Source organism: Convolutriloba macropyga, chromosome 11 (assembly GCF_964194025.1).
Source record: "Convolutriloba macropyga chromosome 11, txConMacr16.3, whole genome shotgun sequence".
NCBI lineage: Eukaryota > Metazoa > Xenacoelomorpha > Acoela > Convolutidae > Convolutriloba > Convolutriloba macropyga.
The window spans coordinates 2,469,474-2,495,184 of NC_134478.1; the positions used below are offsets into that span (position 1 = coordinate 2,469,474).

The 25,711-nt window shown below is 36.6% G+C and overlaps 1 protein-coding gene across 1 annotated transcript; it reads left to right on the forward strand.

Moving 5' to 3' along the window:
• Positions 1-919: 919 nt before the first annotated feature.
• LOC142349510 (uncharacterized) lies at positions 920-22,377 on the forward strand. The gene is made up of 3 exons (XM_075401114.1): positions 920-2,979; positions 6,324-6,600; positions 16,086-22,377. The coding sequence occupies exons 1-3, from the start codon at positions 1,339-1,341 to the stop codon at positions 22,178-22,180; spliced, it is 8,013 nt and encodes a 2,670-aa protein (XP_075257229.1). The 5' UTR covers positions 920-1,338; the 3' UTR covers positions 22,181-22,377.
• The last annotated feature ends 3,334 nt before the right edge of the window (positions 22,378-25,711 follow it).

A 25,711-nucleotide genomic window follows, 5' to 3' on the forward strand; every position in this document is an offset into this window, starting at 1 on the left:
AGCAACGGATGATTTTGTGTGATATTTTATTGATAATTTGGAACAATACGAAATGCTAAATGAAGACGTAGTGCTCGGAGGGCCCCGGGCCAGCAAATTTTCATCCCTTTTGGGAGGGGCTTTTCGGAGAAGTAAATAAGAGTTTTTAAAAAATCTGCTTGTGCCCCCAAGAGCAACGTAATACAAACGGAAAAGGTCTTCAAATCCTTTTTTAATTTGAGTAATAAAATTTTTAATTGTTTGAAAAGAAGCATACCGTTTCAAGTTTCTATTCTCCGCAAGAAAACGTTGTACCAAACGATGGTTTTATCTGTGCTACTTTACTGCTCCCAAGCTTGGTGTGTTACAACTGGTATTTTGAAAGTGTTAGAAAAGTTTCAGCGCAAAGTGTTGCGCTGGGTTATGAGGTCAGGATTACAACGAGACACTTTCAAAACTAAATTTGTATCCAATTTGCTATCAAATTGCGCGAGCTGACCTTATTCTACTATGGAAAACTTGGCATGGAACAATGGAGACTGACTTAAAGCTACATGTCATTAGTACGACACTCGGCTCCCGAGGATCAGTCAAAACCTTTTTTGAACAACCGTTGAACAAAAAATTCAAAACTGACAACTATTTTCTTAGTCGAACTATCCACTCCGCCAATTACTTAATTTCTATCAACGTCATTGACTTTAGGTCATCTTTCAATATTTTTTGTAAGAATTTAGATAATTTTCTCATAGCCAAAACACTTTCTTTTAATTACTATCGGCCATGTACATATTTTCTTAAATGTCGCTGTGTGGACTGCAGATCTTAATTTGCTACTGTGCTTTGTTAATTTGTACTGTCATGTCTTTTTTTTACTATGTATTCCTCTTGTTGGAATTTAAGTCTTTTACTACTACTACTACTACTACTACTACTACTACTACTACTACTACTTTTGAATTGCTATTAATTAGCATCCGCAGAAAACTGATTTCTTTCAGAACAAGAGATGAAGATGGACAATCAAATTGCAATCAAATTTATGAGTGCGAAAGCTGGGAGATCGAATTTAACCTCATAATCCTCGCGAGACCGAACTCTCTTCTACTGTGATAGTTTGAATTATATTTTTATCATTGTCTTCTACTCACTTGGTGAGCTGGGAAGCCAATTGGAGATATTGAAGAATTGAGGCTGGTATCCTAATATCATATCTATGTGCTTTAATTCGTCATATCTTTTCAATCATGAGCAATCATTGTTTAAACCTAAAGTTTGGGAGAATATTAATCGTAACAGTTGCTCGCCTCACTTCCCTATATGTGTTGAGATTTCCATGATCAATAATTAGCTTTGAAAATGAATTGTTCCAGCTGTTGTACCGAGGTTGCCAAGTCGGTTGAACTGTTCTTCTTCGTTAAGTCAGAAAAGGAAGTTCATTTATCGGTAAAACCCGAATACCGGTCATCAGTTGAGAATAGGAGCTTGCTTGTGGAAGCAGCAGGAAGAAAAGATCAAAAGGTATCTTGCAAGAAATGCCAGGAACCACTTGGGAAGAAAATTCCTTCTGGGCCTTCGGGGATTCCAATAATTGCTTTTGGAAATGATAAAGTAGCTCTCCTAAGCTCATATGCTCTTCCTAAAAAGATGAAGTGGAGCACTGTTGTTGGAAAAAGTCCTTACACCGCAATTGAAACGCGATCTGTTGAACAGTTTTACGGAAATGATCAAATAGCAAACAATATCTGCAGTTCATCCGAGGGCAATACATTTGAAGAAAGCACAGAAATTGTACCAACTGTATTTGCGTCTGAGCTGAAACATTTTCGCTGGGATAATATACTCAGATATCGAAAACCTCGTAGTTACCAATTGACGTCTTTTGTTCAAGCTTTAAAAGGAAATCTAATCGTTGCTTTGCCTACGGGAGCCGGCAAAACTCTGATAGCATCTATGTTAGTGTACAGAATGCGAGAATTAAACCCCAGTCTCTTAACTGTGATGATAGTGAACAAAGTACCTCTCGTGTTCCAACAAGCTGAGGCCATTCGCGCTGATACGGGGCTCCGATGTTTGCCAATGTGTAGCGAAAACAAAACAGCAAGTGGTTTGAGATCGTTGAAAGACGGAACGTATGACTGTTTTGTGGTCACGGCTGGTCTTTTGGTAGAACTTTTGAATCAAAAGAATATCGATATCACAATATTTTCGTGTATCGTGTTCGATGAATGTCACCATGCTACGGGGAAGAACAACTACTGTGAAATATTGAAATTGATTTCTGATCTACCGAATAAACCTCGAGTTTTGGGTCTTTCAGCGTCACCTTTCAAATGTATTGACATAGCAAAAGGACGAATTGCCATGTACGAGATGAGGGCCAAGTTTCAGAATGCTTTGGTTTACCGCCCACCTGAAATTGTTTCTAAAACACAAGCAGAGAGTTTTATTTTAGTTAAAATTGATGACAAATTTAATTCCTTTTCTGACGTTATTTTAGACTTCATTTTACGTTTGACGTCGAAATTGCAGAGTTTTATTGGAAGCAATGAACTTTCGTCTAAACTTGCCAGTGATCTGCTGAAAAGCAATTTAATTCATTCGACTCGAGGGTTGTTGAACAGCATGAAAATTCAATATGGGACATCACAAGAAGTCAGGAAAATTTTGAAACGAGTTGCAGCTTTGTTTGAAAGCCTTTGGATGGCTAAAAATATTGATGTAGCGATTGCAGCAAATCAGTTAATACTCGACTTACCTGATCTGAAACCGTACATTTGTGGTTTTGCTAATACTAAAAGCGTCTCAGATAGATTGAAAAAACTGTTCACTGAAGTTTCGAAGGCGTCCCTGGATTCGCGAATTCTCGTCTTTGTTGACATGAGATCAGAAGCCAGACTAATATGTAAAAATTTAAGTGAAAAATTTCCTCAGCTTAATCCATTGAAATTGATTGGACATGGTGGATTTGATGGCATGAGTTGGGAAGACGAACAAGAAGTCTGTTTCCTTTAACTTGAATACTTGTCCTAAATTTGTATAAACCCAACGGGAAGCCGGTAATGTGCTTTTGAACAGAAAGTTTGAACCCATCAGATCTAAAAGCTGCATTGAAATTTGGAGTGGTCAGATATGAAAAGAACATTTTTCGTAGATCATCAGTTTTTAAAATTTGAATAATAGTTGTCCGAAAAAAGGGGTATTAATAGCGTAAAGTTTCTATCCACAAATTTTCATATAATCATCTGCCACCGTGTAGCTGGTTGTTACACACTGATTTAAAGGGTTTTTATAGATAAGAACTTAGTTGTTTTGAAACGTGATTAGGGCAATTATCTGGTATCTATTTAGTGCGGTCTTAAACGGATAGTTGTACTTATCGCTGGCTTATTAGTGTGGTTTTGGATGCGCACTACCCACTTGATAGTTACTATTCTAGTTAGTGGTGATAGTATTTTAACTTAGAAAGAATTAATTTTATCTTAGAAAGAAACAAAATTTCTATCAAGCTGTCATTTATTAGCAAAGATTTAGCTAATTTTTATGCTCTATATTAATGAAGAGTTTCAAGATGGAAAGATTAAAAAATAGTTTTGATCAACTGAGTATCGGGTTATTCCGGTCTTCGGTTGTCCTGTATCTCTGTACCGTGGGCGATATTGGTCCTTCATAAATACTAACTGATCTCTCAAGCGGGTCCATATCCTGTTTGCATGTTTTTGGTATTCTTGAGTACGTATTGACACGAAAAATTTACCAGTTTTATTAATTCACCTAGTAACGTTATTCTTCTTATTTACCAAGTATTTGGTGAGAAATAATCGCGTCATGCTGGTAAATTGTCTGCGTGTCATGTTGATGACAAAAATAAAAGAAACTGATCGGTTCTCACTTTTTTTCTCAAAAAAGTTGACATTAACCACTTAAAAAATTAAAATTTTGGAAATTTTGGATTTTTGTTAAATAAAGTTGAGGCATAATATTGTTACCAGCTGTTAGAGATTTCAATTTTTTAACATAATTTTTTTAATTTTGATCGTCCACGTGAAAATTTAGTTTTTCTAAACATTCTCGATTCGTTGCTTTTGAACCTCTTTGGATGAGTTTCATAAAGTTTTGAATAATGTCATTGATGTATTTTTATCAGTTGATGTGGGAACAAATCTTTATTATCGATGATGTAAAATTTATCTTAAAATATGTCTTTTTTGTAACCCGGTGGACTGTTTGTTGTAGTTATCTTTAGCTTTTCGTGACCTGGCAGGTCAAACAGTTTATAAATAACCTTCATCTCATCTTCTCAGCCGGCTATTATAACGGCACTGTTTTTTCAAAATTGGAAAAAGTCTTTTGATTTTATTGGAAAATTCGTTGGAGTGAATTTTGAAGTAGGAAATGGAAGGCGAAAAAATGGAGTGATTTGGGTGTTGAGGAAAATTGAAGAGTGGTATGAAAAGAGTGAATTCGTTCCTATCGATGTTTTTGAGAGAGCTAGAAATTGGGGCGTGAAAAAAGTTCTGTAATTGAGCAAAATTTAACATTTAACGGCAGCTTTTTCATCTTTTCTGTTTATTGGGTTTGATTTTGATATTGTGTTATTGATAGGGTTGTTTCAATAGTGGTTTGACGGTTTCTGGTGATTAATATGTTTTATGATAATTTGGAGATTTTTCAGCTATTTTGCTGTTTTTTGGCGAATTTTGGCCATTTTTGCTTAATTTTTTGTGTTACTGCCTTATGCGTGATTTGAAAAGACGCCTAAAATTTATGGAGTTTTTAATTACCAATTAAATGGAACATTGTCTTTTGTTGAGAATTATGACAATATCGAGAATTTTTAATTGTTTTTAATTTTGGAGTTTTTATGATCTTAGACAATTTTCTTAGTCGATAATGTCTGGCCTATGGTTCTGGGAACATTTCAATACTCGTATTTGCTTCCCGGTACTTTTCTTTCAGTGCACTTGTATTGTTAAAGATTTCATTTTTTCTATGTTTTAGCTCACGTTACTTTTAAGAGCTCATTTTTGAAACAATTGGCTTCAAATACTTTTTTTTTAAATTCTCGTAAGTAGTTTGAGAAGGCCCTCGTTTTTAAGTGGGTTTTTGTTTTTCTTTTGAGTCGTTTCTGGAATTCTTCCAGTTATTTTTTAGATCTGTTCGCACTCCTTCAATTTGCTGAATTCAAATTGGATCTGTGCTTTTGGTTACGCCGAAACAGGAAGTGAAGCGAAAGTGAGTGGTTTTAATGCGTGAAATTTCTACACTAATTTTTAAGTTGAGTTAGAAAACGGTGTTTGAAAAAAGTAGGCTAGATGCAATTTGTTCATATGAGGCAATTTGACTTTCGTCAATTTTTTGATGGCTTTTTTCTAAATGGTTTTCCCAATTTATTCTAGGTCTATTTTTGTGCTTAGTCAATGCAAGTTCTTTGAATTGTCGGTCAGGCATTGTCCTGCTTTGTTTTTACTTCGTCGAATAAAAATCTGTTTCGCTTTACTTCTTTTTGCCGCTTTGTCGACAAATGGCAATGAAATCTTTAACTCCTCTTGGCTAGTTTCATTCTGTTCAAAGTGCTTTTGAACATCAGTCACTCGTCGAAAAAAAATGTTAAGTTTTCAATTCTTTGGATTGTTTTTCAGGTCTTGTCCTGCCATTTTTAAAACTACCTTTCCCTTTTTTCATACGTCATTGCTTCCACGTTTGACTTGAGTTACCTCACTGTTTCAACTGCATGGAATTTAGAATTGTTTCAGTAAATTTACGCGATCAAGTTGAGGGTCGAAAAGCGAAACCAATAGAAAAATCAATAAAGCCGGGGACCTAAAGCTGTAAACCTCACTATTCTAATATATTCTAAAGCCTTGAGTGCTGTAAAATTCTTTGCCACGCGCAGAATCATGCGAGTCTCTTTGTTAGGAATCGGCAAATAGGAACTAGCTACCGTTATAAAAAATAGGAGTGAATGGGCATTGTGAACCTTCCTGATTAAACAATATGCGTTTTTAAACTTTGACTAAAACAAGAAGTGCGTAGCAGCTTATGAACACAGTTCACTAAAATCTTTAAAGTTTCATTGGTAGACACTATATTTTAAAAATATTAAAACCTGGTTTAAGGATACCATATATATGCGGGGGTTTATAATAAATGCATCCTCATAAGTTACAACTTCATATCGTCACTACAAGTCAGTTGTTGGTCAATTTGTTAAACCGAAAGCAGAAAAAATGGGCAGAAATTATGCCGACGTACTGTTTAATCAACCGTAATACATATTTTTTTACTGCCCAGCATTTGCGTCTGGGCTTTAACTTTGTGAATAGGAAGGAAACAGATTATAGGAAGTGATCTCGCAATTTAACTCTGGAAAAAGTCGGTTAATAGTGTGTACGTCTGTACTGGAAGAAGGACTGGATGTCGCTGCGTGCGATTTGGTCATCCGATTCTCGGGTGTTCGCTCTCTCATTCAATTTGTACAAAGCAGAGGTCGTGCCAGAAAACAGACTAACAGTCGGTTTGTGGTTCTGATAAATGAAGAGGAACGAACTCTTCTTGAAAGAGTGCGAGATGAGGAGGTTATATTGGAAGCTGTTCTTAAGGCAGAAACTATCTCCAATCAGTGTGTTCATGTGCAAATTCCATAAAATTCAAAATGTCACATGATTTCGAGTTGATGATGGACGGTTTTCTATAATTCACGCTTTCGATCATCATTGCTCACCGTAAATCTGGTTGTTAATAGCCGCACAGCGGTAGCTGGGGCTATTATTGGCCTTCTCTTGGTTTTTTTTACATTTCAAAGAATTTGAATTGTATTGGGGCGCTGTCTTTTTTTAGGATCTGTTCACACATTTTCGTGATTTTTGAAGTAAAATTGGAGTAGTGATTTTGGTCACGCCGAAACAGGAAATGGAGCGAAAAAGCGAGTGGTTTTGCGCCGTGAAATTTTTTCGCTCTAATTTTAAAGTATACTGAGAAAATGGTGTTTGAACAAAAAATTCGCTTTCTTGTTAGTGGTTTTTTTTTCACATGCTTCATTTTGACTTTGATTTTTTCGATTTTTTATGGGACTGTTTTCTATATGATTTTCTTAATTCATTCATTGTCCATTCTGGGTCTAGTTTTTTTTAGTCAATGAAAATTCTTTTAATTGTATTCAAAGACTTGTCCTGCAATTTTTTTTATATCGTCAAGATTTTTGTTACGACTATATGACGTCAAAATCACTTCAAATCTGCTTTTTGTTCATTCGTTCATGCAATTTCATCAAAGGTTCGTGCGTGGCGTCATTTCTTACTCTTAGTGGAGCGAGTTTTTTTGTTCGCGTGACAAAAATGACTTCCTCACTTTGAAATGACTTTTCTTTACTTTAATTCAAAGAGATAAGGTCAAGTGAATGTGTGCCACTCTAAATGAAGGTTATTTGAGAGCAGCTAATAGAGGCAGCAATAACTTTTACAGATTCCTAATCAAAATATAAGATCTCATCCTTTAATGAAAAGAGTAATTTTGGTCTGTTTTTTTGAGACTGCAGATCTACAAAGCTATCGCAGCTATTTTCTGGAAATCTGCCAGATATTATGTAATTGCTCTCGAACTTTTTGACTGACTTTTTCACTCTGACTTCTTGATTTTTTTGTGACTAATTATTTTATACCATTAGAGATTACGAGATCTCAGATGGAATGTAAGACGCTAACTTAATTCGCAAGTTTGCCACTAAAAGACTAATCACAAGTGTAAAAAATGGGTTTCATTTTTGCTTTCGAAACCTAAGTAGTGGTCTAAAGTAAGCTCTAATGACATCTTTCCAGGCTACTTCACACCGTTCTCAAGTAGTCTACAAATTGAGGCCTGCAAGAATTATTTAAGTTTCTGGTGAAGAAAAAAAAAACGAAACAAAATTGCATTGATTCGAAGATTATTTATATTGTGATTTTAAATGGAATGTTTTTTATCTAATTTGTCCCTGGTGTCTTATAAAACTGGCGATGGCTTTCAATAAATGTGATTGGGTCTACAGAATCGATGAAATCTAAAAAGATTATTTGAACGTGGAAGATCAGGAAGATATTTCCTGAACAGTATGCGCAAAAAATAGTAAACTCGGCAACTCTTGTCTCCACGTCAAAAGAATATGCTCAGTCTCTCGAATCAAATCACAAGCTCATCTTTTAAAAATAGATAGTTAAACTTTTATGTAAAATGAAGAGAGAATCTGAAATCACAGCAAAAATTTGCAAAAACGTTTGGTATTGTCTATTCTAACAATCTTCTATAAACTTGAGCAGATCTCTAACAGAGCGTTTTACCTCGAACGAAGTTTGAAGCAATTATTGTAAAAATGTGTCTTTTATGTAAAACATTTACTTGACCATTTTTGCGCTTTTTTCTAGAATATTCTTGACTTAAGTAACTTTTTCCTGCTAGGGTTTTTCATTTTGAGTGACATGCGTTGCTTTTATTCGAAATAAGATTTGTTGCTAATATAAGTGAGCACTTGAGAAACAAAGCCATTGTAGTTGAGTGGTAAATATGTTAGGATAATATCCCGGAGGTCTGTGGTTCGAACCTCTGAGGGGTCGCTTTTGCACCCATGAAAAATTTTTAAGCTTCGCCCCCTAGAAATTATATTGCCATTGTTTTTAGAACAATTAATCCGACGTTAGTCAGTTACTGTTAATTATTCAATTTAAAGATTATCTGTTTTAGTGCAAATTATGTTTGGGGGAGGGAGGCTTGCCCTTAAAACATTCTGTATGTTTCTACTTACATGAGCTAGCAATTCAAAGTATAAAACTAATGGGAAATTTTCATTGCCATAATAATTATTATTGCCATCAAAGTCAAGCATTTGTTGGAAAGATGGACGAGAACTCTTAATTTGGCTCTCAACATTAACCTTGGACGACGTGATGGCAATGTCAGCTCCGAAACTCCGAAAATGATTTTAAAAAAATATTAGATTTATAACGAAAATAACATTTTAGAGTCCTAATGCATCGACGACTTATGGTGAGTTTTTCAGTCCTGAATATGAGTCTATAAATTTTTGAGCAAATCAAAGAGCTGACTTCAATACTAAGAAATATTAAAGTCAGCTCTTTATTTTGCTCAAAAATTTTCAAACTTTTATTCAGGACTGAAAATAAACTCACCATAAGTCTTCGATGCATTAGGATTTTAAAGTGTTACTTTTGTTTTTTCCTTTATATTGCGTCAAAGACGTGATAATATTGAGATATCAATGGAAACAATTATATTTGTATTATGGGTCCGGAGAAACCAATGAGACCTGTTATTAGGGGGCGCAATCTATTTGCAACTCCCATACGCACGCGCCACATTATTTACTATGTAATGGCACGTGCTCTGTAACTGCGGGCGCATAACATACTGGGCGGGGGGGGGCACAAAAGGAAAAGATCCCATTCCCTATACAGCTAAAATTTGACTGAAAGATGATTCCAAAATCTGATAGGGATAATATACTGCATCCTCCATTCACTCCCAATAAAAAACCCATTATAAAATGGAAAACCGAAACGCAAAATGCTCGTGGAGCGTTTCTCATAACAACTAAGTTAAAAATCCAAACTCCATAAAATCACTTTTTCTCTTCAAAATTTTTTATCATATTTTTGTTACATTTAAGCACCGTTCAATTTCATTGCACATTTATTGTGCAATTAGGTCCAAAAATTTGGAATTTGGAGGTTTTGAATTTCAACAAGACATTTTTTCAATTTCATTTATTGTACCACCATTGTATCAACGTTAACACACAATTTTACTTTTAAGGTGATCACTAATTATTGTTCCAATAACTCTTTAGAGATAGCAGAAAATTTATGCGAGGCTGGCTTTTTTCTCCAGACAACATCGGAAAACTTTACACATCTTAGAAAGTGTTGGCATATTCTGCATTGGCTGAGAAGGCTGTTTATTAAAAAGAGCATTTTCACAATTTTGTCCCGCTATAATTTTCCAAATACATTTTAAATATTAAATAGTAGAATCTTCTCAACTGGCTATTATTGCAGGCCTTTTTATAATTCAAAGAATTTGATTTCTGTTCGGGCGCTGTCTTTTTCACATACTTTGTGCAACGGTATGTTGTCGATGAGCTATCAAATCGGAGTAGTAATGTTTGTCATTCTGGAGCAGTAAAATTAGTGCTTTTAAGTCATGAAACAGTGCAGCAAAAATATGACTTCTACGGTGGAGAAAAAATATGAAATGAAAATTTTGGATTTTGAAAAATATTTTGACAAATGCTTCTACATGTGATACAAATGTTCTAATTACTAATAATTGCAATTGTTGATTCGACTCAAAAGGCACCTAATGGTCCAAAAGACTTAGGGCCAGTTGTTTTCATGGAATATTAGTTATTTTTAGATTTTGCACGTTTTTTGAAGTTTTCCATTTTCTATCAATTTTTCTAATTAATTACAGGTCTCTTTTGGCTTTTAGTAAAAAAATACTTGAGTTTAATAAATGAAAAAAATTCAAATTGAACTATTTTAACGGCTGACACCATTTGTGTTCAGATGAAAGAATCTTTGTTTTTCGCGTTTCTGTAGTTTTTAATTCAAGTGCTATTTTCATTACTTAGCCGCTCTAATAACAGGTCTCATTGGTTTCTCAGGACCCATAATACAACATATATAATTGTTTCCATTGATATCTTAATATCACGTCTTTGACGCAATATAAAGGAAAAAACAAAATTAAGACTTTAAAATCCCAATGCATCGAAGACTTATGGTGAGTTTTTCAGTCCTGAATAAGAGTCTAAATTTTTGAGCAAATCAAAGAGCTGACTTCAATACTCCTTAAAGAACAGATAGTAAACTCTATCCTTTGATGGGGAACAAATCCTATTCCAATACTTTAATAGGATTTGCAAAAAAATAATACTTTAGTCAGTCAAATATGCCGATAATTAAAGATAAAATGAGACTTGTTATTAATAATGAGATGGAGCGACAGAAAAATGAACTAGTTAAATCAAAAACTCACGCATTTTTTCTTGAAAGCAAGTAGTTTCAAAGTCGGTAGGACCATCAGACATGAATTAAAATAGTTCAACATGTACAAAAATGTATCATTGGATGGCCAAATATGTCTTGCATTGATGATATTAAGCGACAGAAAAGCAACAAGACGGAAAGAAAAATTATGGTGTTCATTTTTTAGAACATGGTATTAAAGTAAATCAAACTGTTAGAGCTGAATATAAGTCACTTCGTTTACATAAATGCCTCATTGGAGAGCCAAAATCACCTGCCACTAATAAAACTTGGTGGCACAGCAACAAAAGCTACTAAAAAAATAGGCGAATTCCAAAAAAATCACTAAGTATTGGAATATGATTTGTTTACTATCAAAGTATAGAGTTTACTATCTGTTCTTTAAGAAATATTAAAGTCAGTTCTTTATTTCGCTCAAAAATTTTTATTCAGGACTATATACCATATATATATCAAGAGATTTTCCAGTTGCAGAAGAACTTCACCAAGATGGTTCAAGAGTGCGAAGAAACTGATTGTCTGCAATCTCTTTGGAGTCGACTTGGTCGTGGTACACGAATACAGCATGTAAACGAGCTCGAAGTGAAGCACGAGATTCTTGGTAGTTGCAAATCATGGTCATTTCGAGTGGACCATCTTTGTAAGTTTGACATGCCTGCAACACTTCAATTTCGTGCTGTAGCTGCAATTTTTGGCCGCAACCAGTGGTTCACCGAAGGACACATTGAGGACAGTGGAGATGATTCGGTTGCTGCAGTTCTGTTTGGCCAAAAAGTGTTCATTTACGCAGGATCAATCTCGGCCTCAATCTGGTTAATTCGCATGATAAAAACACCTGCTGATTTCATGGAGTTAATCAAGACCGGATCACCTCATCAATGGCGTCATCTGTTGTACGTTCATTTATCTACACCTGGCAGTATAATCGCTCAACCGTCTTTGTGGGCACATACCGTTTTAACCGTCCGAGGCCCATCAATCGTAGTAGGGCGGGAAGCTGGTTGTTTGGCAGACACAGACAGATTCTCTCGCGTAGCACAGAATTTTGCCTTTGGAATGGGAAAAGAGCAGCTGAAGATCCTTCGCAATCTTTCCTCACGAGCAAATCGTCAGGTAGCGCCCCAACTGAGTGGTGATAGCGGGCAATTGTTCAATCGGGAGCTTGAACTTGATGTAGCTCCAAAACCGCCAAATACGCGTACTGTCAAAAAGAAGAGATGGAGCCACTTGCCGTCCCACCAAAAGGCAGCTGCTAAGAAAGAAGAAGCCAAACGGAAGCGAAAGGAGGTATTGCTTCGGAAATTGAATTAAAATTAAATACACTCACCATAAGTCCACCAGATGCATTAGGACTTTGTTACTTTTGTTTTTTCCTTTATATTGCGTCAAAGACGTGATAATATTGAGATATCAATGGAAACAATTATATTTGTTGTATTATGGGTCCGGAGAAACCAATGAGACCTGTTATTAGAGCGGCTAAGTAATGAAACTAGCACTTAAATTAAAAACTACAGAAGCGCGAAAAACAAAGATTCTTTCATCTGAACACAAATGGTGTCAGCCGTTAAAATAGTTCAATTTGAACTTTCGTCATTTATTAAACTCAAGTGTTTTTTACTAAAAGCCAAAAGAAACCTGTATTTAATTAGAAAAAGTGATAGAAAATGAAAAACTTCAAAAAACGTGCAAAATCTTAAAATAACTAATATTCCATGAAAACAAATGGCCCTAAGTCTTTTGGACCATTAGGTGCCTTTTGAGGCGAATCAACAATTGCAATTATTAGTACTTAGAACATTTGTATCACATGTAGAAGTATTTGTCAAAATATTTTTTCAAAATCCAAAATTTTCATATTTTTGCTCCACCGTAGAAGTAATATTTTTGCTGCACTGTTTCATGACTTAAAAGCACTCATTTTACTGCTCCAAAATGACAAAAATTACTACTCCGATTTGATAGCTCATCGACAACATACCGTTGCACAAAGTATGTGAAAAAGACAGCGCCCGAATAGAAATCAAATTCTTTGAATTATCAAAAGGCCTGCAATAATAGCCAGTTGAGAAGATTCTACTATTTAATTTTGAAAATGTATTTGGAAAATTATAGCGGGACAAAATTGTGAAAATGCTCTTTTTAATAGACAGCCTTCTCAGTCAATGGAGAATGATATGCTAACACTTTATAAGATGTGTAAAGTTTTCCGATGTTGTCTGGAGAAAAAAGCCAGCCTCGCATAAATTTTCTGCTATCTCTAAGTTATTGGAACAATAATTAGTGATCACCTTAAAAGTAAAATTGTGTGTTAACGTTGATACAATGGTCGTGCAATAAATGAAATTGAAAGAATGTCTTAGAGCCTTTGGGCGTAGAGCCTTTCAACCATAACCCTGGACGACGTGATGGCAATTTCAGCTCCGAAACTCCAAAATTGATTTTTAAAAAATAATAGATTTATAACGAAAATAACATTTTAGAGTCCTAATGCATCGACGACTTATGGTGAGTTTTTCAGTCCTGAATATGAGTCTATAAATTTTTGAGCAAATCAAAGAGCTGACTTCAAAACTAAGAAATATTAAAGTCAGCTCTTTATTTTGCTCAAAAATTTTCAAACTTTTATTCAGGACTGAAAATAAACTCAACATCAGTCTTCGATGCATTAGGATTTTAAAGTGTTACTTTTGTTTTTTCCTTTATTTTGCGTCAAAGACTTGATAATATTAAGATATCAATGGAAACAATATATATGTTGTATTATGGGTCCTGAGAAACCAATGAGACCTGTAATTAGAGCGGCTAAGTAATGAAACTAGCACTTGAATTAAGAACTACAGAAACGCGGAAAACAAAGATTCTTTCATCTGAACACAAATGGTGTCAGCCGTTAAAATAGTTCAATTTGAATTTTTTTCATTTTTAAAACTCAAGTATTTTTTTACTAAAAGCCAAAAGAGACATGTAATTAATTAGAAAAATTGATAGAAAATGACAAACTTCAAAAATAACTAATATTCAAACTAAAAATAATTAATATTCCATGAAAACAAATGGCCCTAAGTCTGTTGGACCACTAGTTGCCTTTTGAGGCGAATCAACAATTGCAATTATTAGTAATTAGAACATTTGTATCACATGTAGAAGCATTTGTCAAAATATTTTTCAAAATTCAAAATTTTCATATTTTTGCTCCACCGTAGACGTCATATTTTTGCTGCACTGTTTCATGACTTAAAAGCACTCATTTTATTGCTCCAGAATGACAAAAATTACTACTCCGATTTGATAGCTCATCGACAACATACCGTTGCACACAGTATATGAAAAAGACAGCCGCCGAATAGAAATCAAATTCTTTGAATTATAAAAAGGCCTGCAATAATAGCCAGTTGAGAAGATTCTACTATTTAATATTTAAAATGTATTTGGAAAATTATAGCGGGACAAAATTGTGAAAATGCTCTTTTTAATAAACAGCCTTCTCAGCCAATGCAGAATGATATGCTAACACTTTCTAAGATGTGTAAAGTTTTCCGTTGTGGTCTGGAGAAAAAAGCCAGCCTCGCATAAATTTTCTGCTATCTCTAAAGAGTTATTGGAACAATAATTAGTGATCACCTTAAAAGTAAAATTGTGTTAACGTTGATACAATGGTGGTGCAATAAATGAAATTGAAAGAATGTCTTGTTGAAATTCAAAACCTCCAAATTCCAAATTTTTGGACCTAATTGCACAATAAATGTGCAATGAAATTGAACGGTGCTTAAATGTAACAAAAATATGATAAAAAATTTTGAAGAGAAAAAGTGATTTTATGGAGTTTGGATATTTAACTTAGTTGTTATGAGAAACGCTCCACGAGCATTTTGCGTTTCGGTTTTCCATTTTATAATGGGTTTTTTATTGGGAGTGAATGGAGAATGCAGTATATTATCCCTATCAGATTTTGGAATCATCTTTCAGTCAAATTTTAGCTGTATAGGGAATGGGATCTTTTCCTTTTGTGCCCCCCCCCCCCGCCCAGTGTGTTATGCGCCCGCAGTTACAGAGCACGTGCCATTACATAGTAAATAATGTGGCGCGTGCGTATGGGAGTTGCAAATAGATTGCGCCCCCTAAGCTGGAGGGGGGGCAAAAACGGAGAAGATCCAGGGAATGTTTAAAAAACTATAAACGTTACCTATAATTTTTTTTGGAATGGAAAAATTTAATTATAATTAACTTGGTTATCATAACTAGGGTAATTAATTCAACAGATCAGCAGTTCAATAATTCTAAATTCAACTGTCCATTTATAAATTTGCACGCGTGAAATATTTGTTTATATTCTCCCCACTTTGGTCAGGTAAGAATAAAAACTCGTGATTGAAGGTTTTAACAAATTGTGAATGCAGTTAGTTGTACTTTCAATTAGATGTCTTTGAGAAAATTCGTTTCCTTCGGTGATTTCGAAGTTTCTCTGCTGATGTATGAGGACAAAAACTGGTAAAATTATCTGAAGTCCCCACTCATTGGGTGACATTTAAACACAGAAGGGCTCTCCTCTCATAAAGTGAGTCCAATATCACTTGAGGTTAGTGAGATCTTGATACAATACAATACAATTTTTCAAAAACAAATACTGATTTTCCAACATCCTAATTCAGTTTCTAAAAGAAAGAAGAATGGCCAATATCCCATTTGAGGCTGAAATAATTGAAGTAGAGCAAAGTTGTAAATAGCAAAGTTGTGTCAACATAGATAACGATTTGAATGTTATTACCAAGTACGTAACTCAGTCATCGAAATGTCTCAATTTATTCGATCTTTACCAAATTAGAAGCAGTCTCCCCTAAGGACTACGAGTAATGCTTTTCAAATCTCTTTTCCTTCGTCGCCTAAATTACCTTTTTGATTTCTGCTGGATTTTGTTTTTGACCGAATGCATGACGGTGAACTAATGATGGATTTTGAGCTAATAAATGATGGCGGGCAAAAATGTATATATTTTGCTTTGCATTTATGTTCCACCATTTTTGAAAAAACAATAGAGCAATAATATGCACATTAACACATTTTGTGGGGTCCCGACTAATCAAGTGGAACAAATCATTGCGAAACTAAAATCTAACCCTGATGTTGTGGAAAGTGAAGCTGTCATGACCGAGAAACTGAAGCTACCGATGTCTGATATCTCTGGAACTGCAACCATCGAACTCTACATTGACGACAGTGTCCAAAATTCGTTTCTGCATGGCAACGATACGGTCGAAAATGCTATCAGCGATACTATCCGAAAGTCAATTATTTTCAAGCCAAAAAGAGTTGTTTTGGAACATACAGAACCCACCGAAGCTATGCCATTGTTTTTTGACATTTACGCAACAGCTTATGTGTATGTCAAGTTAAACCGACCATGTCGAGCACTGGACGCTTATTTAGATTTCTGTAAAATCTGGAGTTTTAACTTAAATGTACCCCCTGAGAAAAATTTCAGGGTATTTTCTCGATTGCTTTTGCCTAATAGCGAACAGAAAATGGCATCAAAAACAGAAATTTTCAAAATTGAGTCTCTTGACGTTGGCAAGTTTTTGCCTGGACATTCATTTTCTCGATGCCCGTTGAATCATTTTCTGGATGAAGACGAATCTTACATAATCTTGGATAAAGACCAGTTACCTGATCTCATAATTGCCAGCTGCGAGTATGGCTCTAAGCAGAAAGTCCGGATTCGTTTGAAGCCGGAGGTATATGGGAGGTTTTTAATTCGTAGTTCAAATCCAACCGAGTCGAACAAAGTTCCCTTTTTCCTTTTCACTGCATTTGTCCCGGAAGCTTTTTCGGGGGAGTCTGAAAACGGAACATTCGTTAGAGTCGAAAGCAATCGCTTCACACAATTGCTAGCTGACTTCCCAGTTATTCGGTTCGAGTTGGGAAGAAATGCAGCCCCAAAATTTGCAAACTTTTGTTCGAAGTTCATCAATTTTTCTCTGCCAATTTTTGATTCAAAAATTGTCACAACAGAATGCCTGGACAGCAAAAATTTGGACTGGATGGTGAAATTTGGTCAACTTGAATTTGAGGTGATTTGGAATTTGTTGACTTTAAAATCTGCGCGAAAACATTGGCTATGTGATTCCCAAATTGAGTGCATTGCTGCGGAAGTAGATTCCTCAAAATTGTCCTTAACAACAAAAAATCAAATTTTGAAGCTAATTTCTGCGGAAGTTATCACTTCACAAACACCTTTAGATCTCGCATCTAGATGGAAATACTTTCAAAGCATACCTCCGGATGTTCTGGAGCTCAGTGAAAACCGCAATCCAGTACCCGACGATTGCACTCTGGTCAAACGCGTCATAGTAACACCAACTAGAGTTGTATATCGCTTACCCTACGTTTCAGCTAACAATCGATTGCTGCGACTTTGGAAACAAAAGTGGTCACATTGTGATATAATATCGGTCATATTTGCAGATGAGCAGTTCCAAACATTAAAGGATGAAAGTACATTTGGTTTTGTTAGAAAAATAGTGCGCTATGGGTTGTCAATAAATGTGAGGTCATACGCCTACCTATGTGCGAGTGGAAGTCAGCTCAGATCTCAGCGAGCTTATTTTGCTTACCCTCCTCAGGCTGTCAATGAAATTCGAGACTACATTATCAGAAATGCTCACGATCTGAACGTGGCAAAATACACCGCAAGACTTGGTTTGTTTTGTAGCGCCGATAATGAACTGATGATTATTAAGGACTCGGAATTCGCGGTTATTGACGATGTTAGAACGCCTTCTGGTCAAGTTGTGTCTGATGGCTCTGGTTTCATTTGCAGAAAAACAGCTGAAGCAATCGCAAAAGACTACTTGAAGCTTGATCACGTACCTGCAGCCTTTCAAGTCAGATTTGCAGGAATGAAAGGGGTCTTAGTCACTGATTTTGCGCGTATTCTAGAGTCCCATAACTCAACTGGAAAAACTATTTTGTTCCGTGACTCAATGAACAAATTTGATACATCTGACCGCATGCTTACTTTGGGAAGTTATTCAAAATTTCTGCGCTTCGGAATCAACCGGGAGTTCATCACACTACTCGATGCTCTAAAGAAACGGGATAACTTGTCATTTCGAAAATTTCTAGTTGGAATTCAAGAGAAAGGTTTGGAGACATTTTCAGAACGATTCCGAGACAAGGACGCCGCGCTGGATGCCTTGAGCCAGTTCTTGGATAAATCTCACGTTGAGATGGCTCTCAAAAGTGGTCTGAACATTCTGATTGAACCCTTTTGGCTGAGTTTAATTCGAGCAACTTACAAAGTTAACACGTGGGAACTGCGCGCCAAGACCAGAATAGAACTAGAAAAGGCAGCTTTGTTGATGGGAATTCCGGATCCTATGGGAACTCTACAGGACAACGAGGTTTTTGTCAACCTTGGAGAGGAACAGGGTATCTTAGAAGGAGAAATTTTGATTTTCAGGAACCCTGGCTTGCATCCAGGCGATATAAGAAAAGTGACTGCTGTCAACAAACCGGAGTTGAAGCGTTGGAAAAACGTCATTGTGATGCCTTGCCGTCTCGCAACTTTCTCTTTATCAGCTCAGTGCAGTGGCGGCGACTTGGACGGTGATAAATTTGCTGTAGTTTGGGAACCTGAACTAGTGAATTTGATTGATAATAGCTACCCAGCGCTCGATTATGACAACTTGAGTCAAAGCGGTCATCAAGCTGACTCGCAATCTGATAGCGATTTGAGTGGTGGCGATGAAGACTTAATGGATGCCTATTTTTATGACGTCTTTAATGATGATGATGAGCTTCCTTACCGACACAGTGACAAACAAATGGCTAAATTTTTCCGCCGGGTCTTAGCAAACGATGCTCTTGGTCGCGTTGCTACTATGCATTTGGCTCTCTGTGATATTATGCCTCTTGGCGCTTGTGACCCGATAGCCATTGAGCTGGCCAAATCACAATCGCTGGCCGTGGACTTTCCCAAAACTGGTATTTTGCCAGCAGTACCTCGTGCTGCCAGAACTGAAGTAAGTGAGTATCCGGATTTCATGGGCAAACCCCTTAATGTGAGTTACCCGTCCAAAAAAGTGCTGGGTGAGTTATACCGGCGATGCTGTGCTGCTGCATACAATTCGGGTGATCAAAAACGAAACAAACGTCAAAAAAGTGATCTGGCGTATAAAGTTTCCAGTTTAGATAAAGATTTGCTGGTAGATGGCTTCGAGTTATACATAAACGAGGCTAATCAGGTGTACGAGTCTTACAAATCTTTCGTAAAAGAGATTTTGGTTGCTTACACTTTAGTGTCTGATGCTGAGTTAATGCTAGAAAGAGCTGTTCATTGGTCGGAAGCGATGAGCGTCAACCGAGATCTAAGCTCTAAAACTGTCGCAGCGGCCAAAAATGGGCTAAAAGCTCGGTTTAAAAATGTTTTCAATAGAAACATGGAATCGAAAAATTTGAGCGAACTGCGTAAGAAAGCTTCCGCGTGGTATTATGTTGCGTATACTGATATAGGCGCCGAGCCTTGTATTAGTTTTCCCTGGATAGTTGGACATGACTTTTTGTGTTCGATGAAACGAGAGGCAATGAAAGCTGATAAAGCGATCAAATATATCTCTAAAAACTTTACAATCACTAAACTTTATGGCCAAAGTGCAGCTGGGTTGTTTGAAGAATGGAGAAATGCCTTGACGGACGAGTATAACCAGAAGTTGAAAGTAGTTGACGCAATTTTGAAATGTTTTCATCAAAAATTCCCCAAGGAGTTTTTCCAAGTTGTTCCATATGGATCTGTTCCCTTGTTTGTTCACACATCTGATTCGGATGTTGACGTCTGTATTAGACCTCTGCACTCTGCTTTTTTGCAATTCCGAACTCAGTTGGCAACCTCTGGTCTTATGTATAATGTCTACGAGAAATGTACGCGTGAAGTGCAGAATTTCTGGTTGGAAAAAGTTCTTCCGCTGGTCACAAATTTGGAATCAACAGAGCGCTGTGAGTACAAGAGTGAGGCAAAATTTCCAATTATAAAACTCACCTTGAGAACTGGTGAAAGTATGACCGATTGTGATTTGAGCGCTGATGACAGTGGGTATAGAAAAACTACCTTGATTCAGAGTCTTTTTGCAGCTCATCCTGGTTTCTTCTTAGCATTTTGGGCTTTAGTGAGCTGGGCGCGTGCCAGTGGAGTTATCAAGAAATCTTCGACCGATGATGAGTTTCTTGTAGCGTCAGCGGAGTTTTACTTAATGGTGATCAAATTTTGTTTTGAACAATTTCCCGACATCCGCAAATTGGTTGAAACCCCGATTAAATTGTCGATGTTAGATGATAGCATCAAATTAGAGGATACTGCTACTGAAACAGGTCATTACATTTCTTCTGTGTTTGATAAATTGGGTAAGTTAGACGGGCCGCTGGAGTTAGAATGGCCCATTGGCGATAGAGGAGAATATGTGGTGAAATATTCAGACCAACAGGTCACTTTGATATCTCAGAAAGCACTCGCGGCAAAACACTGTTTGGCGGTAACACGCGATGTAAAAACAGTTGTCAAGTCAGCTTTAGCAGCCAGTGGAACCGTTGAGTGTGTTCAGAAGAAAAGGCTTCCCAGAAATCTGGCGGTGAAAATAGCAGACACCTTGGAATTCCACGCGCTATCAATGTCGGCCAGAACCGGGGCTCATGTGAAGTTTATTGAAGACTCTCGTCATGTTATTTTCATTGAAGCGTCGGGAACCGCTGCCGCTTTGCAACGGTGGCAGGAGGATTACTTCCGATTGAAAAGGTCCCAAGCGTTGCATGGGTTCATACCTTTTAAGGTATCCAGGTACTTCATAGAAGGATCCACACTCCTCCTGGTCCAGCAAGCGCCTGCCCATACTAGCCGGGTAACATTCAAGCCCAGCTGTGGTCCCTTCCAGATTTATCATCTGGTTCAAGAGAAGAGCATCCCGGTTCTCATCAGCAACCGAATCACCCTCCAAGATTGGAAAGAGGAAGCATGGCAGGTTCTGGCTAGTCACCTTAACCAGCAGCTAAATGCCTTCCCGTACAATGAGAGGCACACTTTGGAAACTTTGCACATTGGTGCTGGTTTTGGTTGTTTTTATACCATTGACACCAGCTGTGCTCTGCCACCAACTCATATGACTCTTGCTTTGGACGAGTTGAAGGCGAGCATCGAAAAAGCGCGTCGAAATCGAAAGACATTTGAGCGACCCGAGTTTAAAAAGAACTTCAAGAGAAAACCTGTCAATGAAACTGAAGAGGAAAAAGGCTTGGATATGATAACTTTAGGGCCGTCAAACACGCACTTGCAGTCGAACGAGGAAAGTGTGAAGACAAAAAGTGAAAAACGAAAAGCGAAAAAACAGCTCAGAAAGAAAGGCTTATCAAATTCGTTTTGTCCCGGAATGTTTGTCAACAATTACGCGTCCTCAGAAAACGTTGAAAATGCTTTCCAAATGTATCAAGATATTTTGGACCGGTGTGGGTATCACTTTTTTGGTAGTGATAAGCATTTCATTAAAATAACTGTAGTGCCCTCAACGTCTTACGTTGCTAACATTACACTGGATCAACAAATGAAAATAATAAAAAACGAGGAACGCAGATTGAACTGGGCACACGTGACCATACTTCACGGCAACAATGAGATTCCTAAACCTGGACACCCCTTCATTCATAATCACGACGTCCGGATCCGTTTCCAGAGTTCAAAGTTGATAGAGCCTGGAACGGACCTGTTTGACTTCCTTTTCCCAACCGGGAAGTTGATTTCACCAGTTTCAGTTGATCAACGTGATCACAGAACCGTCAAAATTGAACCACATTTTGAAGAAAACAAGGATAGAATAACGCATGTCCGTGTAATAGAGGGCAGCGTTATTATGGAGAAAAACTTGCATTGGAGCAATAATGTTATTGGTTCAATATTGGGAGAAATTCAATGTGGTACTGAGTTTGGAGGAAATGACTTTGAAGTGAAGCGAACTTTCTGTGAACTATATCTGAAATTTGAAACTGATTTGATTCGGAATATCATGTCAAATAATAATAGAAGGCTTAATAGATCTGAAATCGATCTGCTGTCTAAAACTTTAATTCATGAATCTCTTCTCGTTTCTCAAGCTCTTCGTAACCAAATGAGCTTTTTACATTAAATATACCCTAAGTTTTACTTTTGTGCATAACTTTTTCATCTTTGAATTTTGAAGCTATTAATATCTGTTAAATATATCAATGTCGTAAATTGCGAACACGTTGCTGAACAAACTAAAGCTAAAGATCTTTAGAATGACAAAACCTGAATATCTTATCTGAATATCAAAATTATCTGAATTTATCTTATCTGAAGTTAGTTATCTCAAATTTATAGCTCAATAATCTATAACTTTTGCTGATCATAGTTATGTATAATGAAAAATAGTGAAGAATGGTGAAAAAGAAGGCTCGGAATGTTCTCAGATTCGTACTCGACAACGGACTTTTTATCGCATAGTGAGGTATAACAGATAAATTTGCATACAAAAATATCTAAAAGTCATTTAAAGATATCAAATTAATCCAAAAATTCAAGATTTAAATGATAACATATTTTTTATTCTATTTCTATTTGCCATTTTGGCCCACATTACATGACAAACCATACTTTAGTTTAGAAGATAATATGGATATTAAAAATCTGAAAATGCCTCGTATTTTCACTCCACCCCCGCGATTTTGGCCACTAATGTTACTTCGTTTTACCACCCAAAAGTTACCCCTATTCTTACATCTTTTGGAAGAGTAATTTTGGGGGGTAAAACCTAACAATACCCCCTTTACTCCCCATTGCCAGCCTTATCTTACATCGTTTTTACCCCCTAAAGTTACCCCCTGATCTTACATTAGTTTGGGGGGTAATCAGGGGTAAATTCAACACGGGCAGTGGTATAATTTCGAATCTGATCATATGCGCACAATGGTCTAGACTGAGTCTGAGCAGAGGTTAATTGGGTCTCAAAAGTCTGGTTATGGACTGGGCAATGGTCTGAATTTGAGTCTGGACCATGGTCTGATCTGAACTTGTTTGGCCTGGAAAGTCTGATCAGATACCCTGTCAATCTGAAAAGTCTGATCACGGGTAATTTCTGTCAGGAAAGTCTGATCAGTGGTAATTTCGGCGGTCTGAAAAGTCTGATCAGAGGTAATTTCTACCAGGAAGGTCTGATGAGGGGTAATTTTGGTCTGGAAAGTCTGATCAGAGCAAATACTGGGTCTCGACCTCAACCTAGGATAGCAATTTTGACGACTTTTATACAAAATATCAAAACGAACTGCCTCTGCGCTGAAAACTTGTAGTTCGGTAGTGTTGGCGAAGCATTGACTAACTAACCAAAACGAAGTAAACATTAATGAAAAACAATGCTATTTTGAATTCTGCTGTTGTTAATCTTAAAGACCATGGCTTGAAGATGTCTTGCAATGCAAAAGCCACCTTTTTAAAAATGTAACTCTTAAAAAATGAACTTAATGCGCATGCCTCTTCGACCCTTAGTAGACGGCAAGTGTGCAGTGCGAAAAGCGAGGCACGCTTGTGAGGCTGAAACTCGTGAAACTCGTTTAGTATCTCCTGAGGCTGGAATTCTACTGTAAAGTGCAATTTTGAGATGGCTGCACCCCCCCCCCCCCCCGTTGTGTGTATACTCGCCAACCATAAGGTAAGCTTCCTTAAAGCTAGCAACATCCAAAGCCAACCGTTCGACTATAATTTTAGTGGGAATTATGGCAGTCCGTTATGTTTCAATAATGTGAAGCCAAAATAAAACTCGAACATAACGTGACCCAAAGCTGAGCAATTCAGCCGCGAGCACAGTCTTTGACTAAAAATGTTTAAGCTTACAGTTTTGCTAAACTAGAGACATATTAGATCAATTGGTGGACAACAGCTGCAAACAACCGCTCAACAAACAAATTCTATCCTACCGAAGATCAACAAGGCAAAATCAAGGCAGCAAAATAAGATGAAGGCAAAAAAATGATTCATTGAATTTTTAATTTGAAACTGAAGAACCTATGACATGAAATACAGGCCAATATTTTGTAACCTTGTTCGATTTTCTCATTTACTATATATTTAATACCTTATTTAAAACTAATTGATCGAATAAACTAACGGTTTTTTAAATCAATTGAAATGAAAAAAATCGTAGCAAATACCACTTGTACACAATTAAACGATGCGTTATGGTCACAAAAAGAAAGGCAGAAAATTAGCAACGGCATTGAGCTCAAAAAAGACAGCCCAACGATTGATCGCATTTGTAACAAAAAATACTATCATACAGCAGAAATCTATAAAAACTATAGAAACTATAGATTAAATCATCATAAATTGTAAATTGAAACAATATTACTGCTACAGTGAGCAATTAATTTTTCGTGCTAAATGGGTAAATTATAGGCAGGTTGTCATATTTGAGAGTTCAGGTCAGTTTATTTTAAAAGGCAAATATTTATTCAGGAACCGTGAACTAAATATCAATGATATCAAGTTTATATCAATTTACTGGAATTAAGATTTCAGCATTATCTCATCACTATAAAAAACAAAACAAGCAAAACTTGCAGCATTCGAGAACTGACTATATACTAGAAAGTTGTACCAAAAACTCTCGTTGATTTAAGCCAAAATAGTTTGTGTTTTGGGTTGTAACAATTGTTATCAAACAGAAGTTTTAAATAGAGAAATTTACTTTTGTCTCCAGCTCAACCTCGTTGGTATACACAACTAGTTTGGTGTACTGATTTCGGTTGTCGAGTACGCTTTACACTTAAATGACGCAGACTTCGCCAGGCAAGTGAGCTTTGCAATTTTTCTACCTGTATTTCGCGGAACTTGAGAATAAGCTAGAATTAACAATCACCTGCTTTGCTGAACACGAAGCGCAACGTGAAAAGATTGAATAGGGCTGAATTATCTGTATGCAAATTTGCTGCAGAAATAAACGAAGGAATAAAATAATTGGGCTTACGGATCATTTTCCCACTTTTATGAGCAGAAATTATCGAATATGCGTTCTAGAAGCGCACGTCTGCGTGCAGTCAAATCACGTTTCATCGCTTCCTGATTTCAAATTTTTAAGCATCCGTTTTTCTGCTGACTGAACAGGAGCTATAACATCATATAATACGTCCAAAGTTTTTTTTTTGATTGTTTCTAATGCGTTCGTTGGCGAGCCAATATTAATGTGACTGATTTTCGTTGAGTGATTGTGTAATAAATTTTGCAACACTGCAGGAAACTTTACTGCTGTCTATTGCGCGCGTCGTTTGCCGTTGCACACATTGAGTTTCACTTCTTCGTCACTCCAATGTGATGTCAAATATTCTTCTGGTAATAAATCAACGGGCATTATCGTCTCTTCGTCTAAAAAGTAGTGTATTATATATTCATATTTTTGATTTATGATTTGAGGAAAGTTTTCTTGTGGTTTGAGGAAATTTTTCTGAGCTGGTACTAGATTTTTTAGCGAAGTGTTATTCGAAGGGCGAAAGTTAAATTACTTTTTATTTACATATGCAAAGCTGGTATGTAAGATAGTTCAGTGCTACTTTCATGTTAATTGGAATTGAATTATTATCTTCAATACAAGCAAGACGTTGGTTAACTGTTTGAGCTAAGCGTTCTGCTGAACCGTTTGCTCGATCAC

What these genes read in the sequence shown, in the direction of transcription:
- LOC142349510 (XM_075401114.1), top strand. Translation starts at nt 1,339, where the DNA reads ATGAATTGTTCCAGCTGTTGTACCGAGGTTGCCAAGTCGGTTGAACTG. An exon ending in GTTGGGAAGACGAACAAGAA is followed by an intron (nt 2,980 to 6,323) that starts GTCTGTTTCCTT and finishes AACAGATTATAG; the next exon opens with GAAGTGATCTCGCAATTTAA. An exon ending in GGCAGAAACTATCTCCAATC is followed by an intron (nt 6,601 to 16,085) that starts AGTGTGTTCATG and finishes ACACATTTTGTG; the next exon opens with GGGTCCCGACTAATCAAGTG.